This window comes from Chaetura pelagica, unplaced genomic scaffold (genome assembly GCF_000747805.2).
Source record: "Chaetura pelagica isolate M959 unplaced genomic scaffold, ChaPel_1.0 scaffold344, whole genome shotgun sequence".
In the NCBI taxonomy this organism is placed as follows: domain Eukaryota; kingdom Metazoa; phylum Chordata; class Aves; order Apodiformes; family Apodidae; genus Chaetura; species Chaetura pelagica.
Genome location: NW_009953098.1, coordinates 5,265,143 through 5,269,329, shown reverse-complemented (window position 1 = coordinate 5,269,329; position 4,187 = coordinate 5,265,143). Strand labels below are relative to the sequence as shown.

The window sequence follows — 4,187 nt, the reverse complement described above, 5'->3', positions numbered from 1 at the left end:
GGAATGTCAGTGTGTTAATGCACTCCTGTGTTCACTGCTCACCAATGAGCTGTTTTAAAAGGGAAGAAAACTGCATTCTGTCTGGTCTCCTCCATTTCTGCCTACAGTTTAGCAGCACAGCAGTTTGAAAACCTGTGTGGACAGTACAAAGAAAGCTTACTCTGTGGTCCCTTTTTCACAAAGAGCCTTGCCTGTTTTACTTTGATGGTCTGTCTTTTTACAGTCCCATCTCCTCTGCCTCTGATTTTGTGCACCTTATCTTTTAAAGTTATCTGGGCTCATAGGAATGTCCAAGTGCTTTTGTGCATGACAGACTATAGAATGTGGGGTGATACAGAAAAAATAGATTAGTGGGTCCAAATTATTATAGAATCATAATCTTGCTTGATGTAGAGATAATTAACTTGGCAGTAATGTTATACCACTTCGAGGTTGTTAGATGAAGTCTGTGCAGAAAAGGGAGCAGGATTTTTTTCTGGGTATTTTTGCATGTTTGTAAAGATTTTTTACTCTTCGAGACCTGACAGGGTGTGTTGGAACTGCTAACCATGTAAATGTATCACCTAGATATCTTCCATAACAAAGGACACTATTTATGAGCTACCCAGCTAAACTGTCACGTTTCCATTGTCGTTTGACATTTGTACTGTAACTCTTGTGAACTGCTGCTTAATTCCTTTGTCTCTGACAGACACCCATTTAGAAGTCTTGGAAAATACAAAGTAGAGCCAGTTAACATTGAATGATCTTAAAACTAGGCTGAACTTTTGTTTTCATCAGGGAGGAAGATGATGCCATCAGCAAAATAGCTTGATCAATAGCCCTGCTTGCGATAAGGTTTCAAAGCTTGTGGCTAAAAGCTAATTGCACTGGATCCAAAATAAATTTGATCTATTGGTTTCCACAAATGTAGTACAGGCTGGAATGATGCTTCAGTGCTGATGCTTAACTAATTTTAATAATGCTGACAGACTAGCCTGGTGCCTGCTGTGTGGAGGCTGTAATACATGGATCCTCGGCACCAGAGCCCTTACTAAGATGTTTTTCAGAGTACATGGAGCTGTCACTCTCTAGCAAAGAGCAATCGTAAAGGTTCATCACCCTGAGACTGGGAAGCATTACAGTCTTTGCTGAGCAAGTTTCACAACATCTTTCATTCATTCTTTCAAACTTTGATCCTCGTTTTCCTAACAAGAAAGAGATAGTGGCAACAAATTAGAGTGGTTAGTTTTGTCTGGAGAAATAAGTATTACTGAAAAATGAGAAGCTCTGTGGCTGAAGTGCAAAAAAGTGTGCAAGCCATGTTTGTGATAAGCATTTCATAGGCAATGTCAGAAAGGATCTAGGTGTGTTTTTCACGCTGGGTAGGACCATATTGTTCTGGGAAAGTGAACTAAAATTTAACTGATGCTTTCATCTCTATTTCAGTGACTATATCATGGCTACGGGGCCAACAGAGGTCACACAGTCACCTGAAACAGGAGAGACAGTCGAAGAGTACACAGGTAAGCAGTTGTTCTCCAAATATACAGCTCACTTGGAAGTCAAGATTTAGTTTCTTCAGGCTGGGAGGTGTGTAGTGACTTGTTTTACAGTGTTATTTTGGTTTTTGTAGTGTAGAAAACATTCTGTGTGGTTTTGTCAGCTGGCAATATTATAGGAAGGATCCTTTAATATGCAGTGCTGGAGAGTTGTAACCTGATGGAGGACATTCTTTTCCAGTTCTGGCTTGGGTTTTCAAAAACAGGACATGAGAGCTGGAGGGGCTGAGTTTTGTGCTTGCTTTGATGGATCCTAGAGAGGTGGGAGGTGAGCCTGTTAGCCAGCCTCTGTCTGTGAGGAGCTGTGTCAGTATCCCCACTGCAGCCCCATCCTCTGCTACTGGGCATAACCATTTGTTAATTATTCTTTAATCTGTTATGGGTTGATGCAAACAGCCATGTGGGAATGGAATAATAAGCAAGAAAGGAAAGATGCCAAAGAGCTGGCTTAATTAAAGTCAATCTCCTTTGCCAGTGTTCAGACTGTTCTTGAGGAGGCAGATGAATACGAAGAACCTCATGGCTGAGGCACAGGAGAAGTGGCTGTCATATCACTTTTTTTTTTTTTTCTTTTCTTTGGCTGACATCTTGCCATCATCTTAAGTGTTTATGTTTGAAAGTTCATCTTACTTTGTCCTTTAAAATTCCCAGCCTTTGTAGTCTAGTCAATTAGATTAATTTCTTGAAGTTTACCTTATTGCCAGACTAGTAGTAGAGGACTTCCAGTGCATGCTGCTCCTTGATGGCAGTAGCCAGCTCACTGTCCAAAACCTGCTAGCAACCAAAGTTAACCTTACAGAATTTCAGAATGTAATTGCCTTTCTGGCAATATCAGGTTTTTTTTATGAAGCTAGAATAATGGTGTTTTCTAAGAATCTTGTCTTTGTGGTTTTTCATCATGTGTTTTTATTGGGGAAAGTATTTAGTCCTTGGATTTGGGGAAAAAAATGTAAGATGTGTCCTGAACATGCCCTAGGAAGTCAGAGAGAATAGAAGATCACCAAATTAACTGTTTAATTAGAAATATGATAATTGAGCTCTCAAATCAGATGTTCCCTATGCTTTTTACAGTCTCAGTTTAGCACTAGAAAAAGCATATTTTTCTGTCTTCTTACAGGGAAGAACCATGCAAAGAGCAGTGCATTAGTTCTCTCTGTGCACAGGAAAAACAATGAAATAGTCAGTACATAAACAGTAACAAACTTTATAGAGAAAGCAAAATGCTTAGTCCTGCTACTTTTGTGTTATAGTGGGCTAAATAATAGCATCATCAACTAATTTTTGGGAGGGCTTTTGCTTTACAGAGCAGCAGCCTCTCAGATTAATCTTTTCTTTTTAATGCAGTAAAATTGAAGATTGGTATCCATAAGGATTAAAAAATCATGACTCATTATTCATCAGTGGGTGAAGGGGAAATGGGAATAGTTGCCTGAGCCTGGATTTTGTTTCTTACTTTGACTGGATTTTTTTAATGTAAAGATTTTTTTCTATTTTAAATACTAAGATCCTTCTGTATCTTATTAGTTCAAGTATCACTGAGTACTCCACCAATTTAGTGACACGTTGAGCTACTTCACAGTGCACTGAAATGTAGGCACTTTTAAATAAAAAGCAGCATCCTTGTAAAGGTGTGTCAAATGGGCGCGTGTTTGTTTTTTAACATTCCCCTGGTTGTTTGGAAGTAGCAGTATCTAATTAAGCTCATAAGTAATACTTGCACTAGAATCAAACTTACTTTCTGTCAGCTGACAAGTGTATATGACAATGTCCTTGTTTTCCATTTAGACTGCCTGTAAGCTGCAGAGCTTTCTGCAAATAACAAAGTCTGCCATTTTGTTCAAGTCATTGGACTGTGTTAGCAGACGTTGCTGACTTGATAATTTTGAAGCACTGCTTTCCTGAAACTTTTAAATCTTTTGTTTTGCTCATAAAAAATGAAAGCATTTCAGCTTTGTCAAGTTTTCTGAAAGAATACTATATATGTTGTCTAATTGCTGATACAAATGGCAGGAGTGGTAAGCAGGCATTGCTAAAGACTCTAAAGAACACTCAACACTTGTTTTATTTGGGAGGCACCATGGTCTTCCTGCTGCTGTGTGGCCTGTCTTCTCTTACCAGTTCTTGCCACAGGCACAGCATGCAACTCATTAAGCCCTGTGACAGTCTTAACAAATCCAAAACCCTTAGGGTCAGCTCTGTAGTCGGGGCAGGCAATATAACCTGCATGTTTTCTGTGATATCTCATTCACTTACTACCTGATAAGCAGCAGTGGAAGATAAAAAAGTTCCACTGATAAGCCCTCCAGAGGAGTGTCACATCCCAGTGTTATTCAGATGAGTGAGACTCCATCAACGGTTTTGCTCTGCATGGTTTGAGAGATATTTTGGTCTTGGTGACAGCCCAGAGCCCTTGGACAGCAGTGTCCTGGCCTCCCCTGCCCAGGGAGGTGGCTGGTTTCACCAGTCGGTGCTGGACAGTGTCGCACCCTTGTGTGTGTCCTGGCGCCTGGTGCTGGCACCGCTCTGGAGAGCAGGGAGGAGACAGGGTGAGTAGATCTCAGTATCATTGTTTATTTCTCAAAGTGGCCACTGTCTAGTGCAGCTGTGTGGTGGCACAGTTTCAGCCCAGATAAGGCCCTTTGGCAG

The 4,187-nt window shown here is 40.5% G+C and overlaps 1 protein-coding gene across 1 annotated transcript in view; it reads left to right on the top strand.

Moving 5' to 3' along the window:
- Positions 1 to 1,438: 1,438 nt before the first annotated feature.
- KIAA1210 (KIAA1210 ortholog) overlaps positions 1,439 to 4,187 on the top strand; it is a 24,532-nt gene continuing 21,783 nt past the window's right edge. Inside the window, exon 1 of the mRNA XM_009997216.1 lies at positions 1,439 to 1,505. Within this exon, the coding sequence (XP_009995518.1) occupies positions 1,439 to 1,505 (67 nt within the window). The remainder of the gene's footprint in view (positions 1,506 to 4,187) is intronic.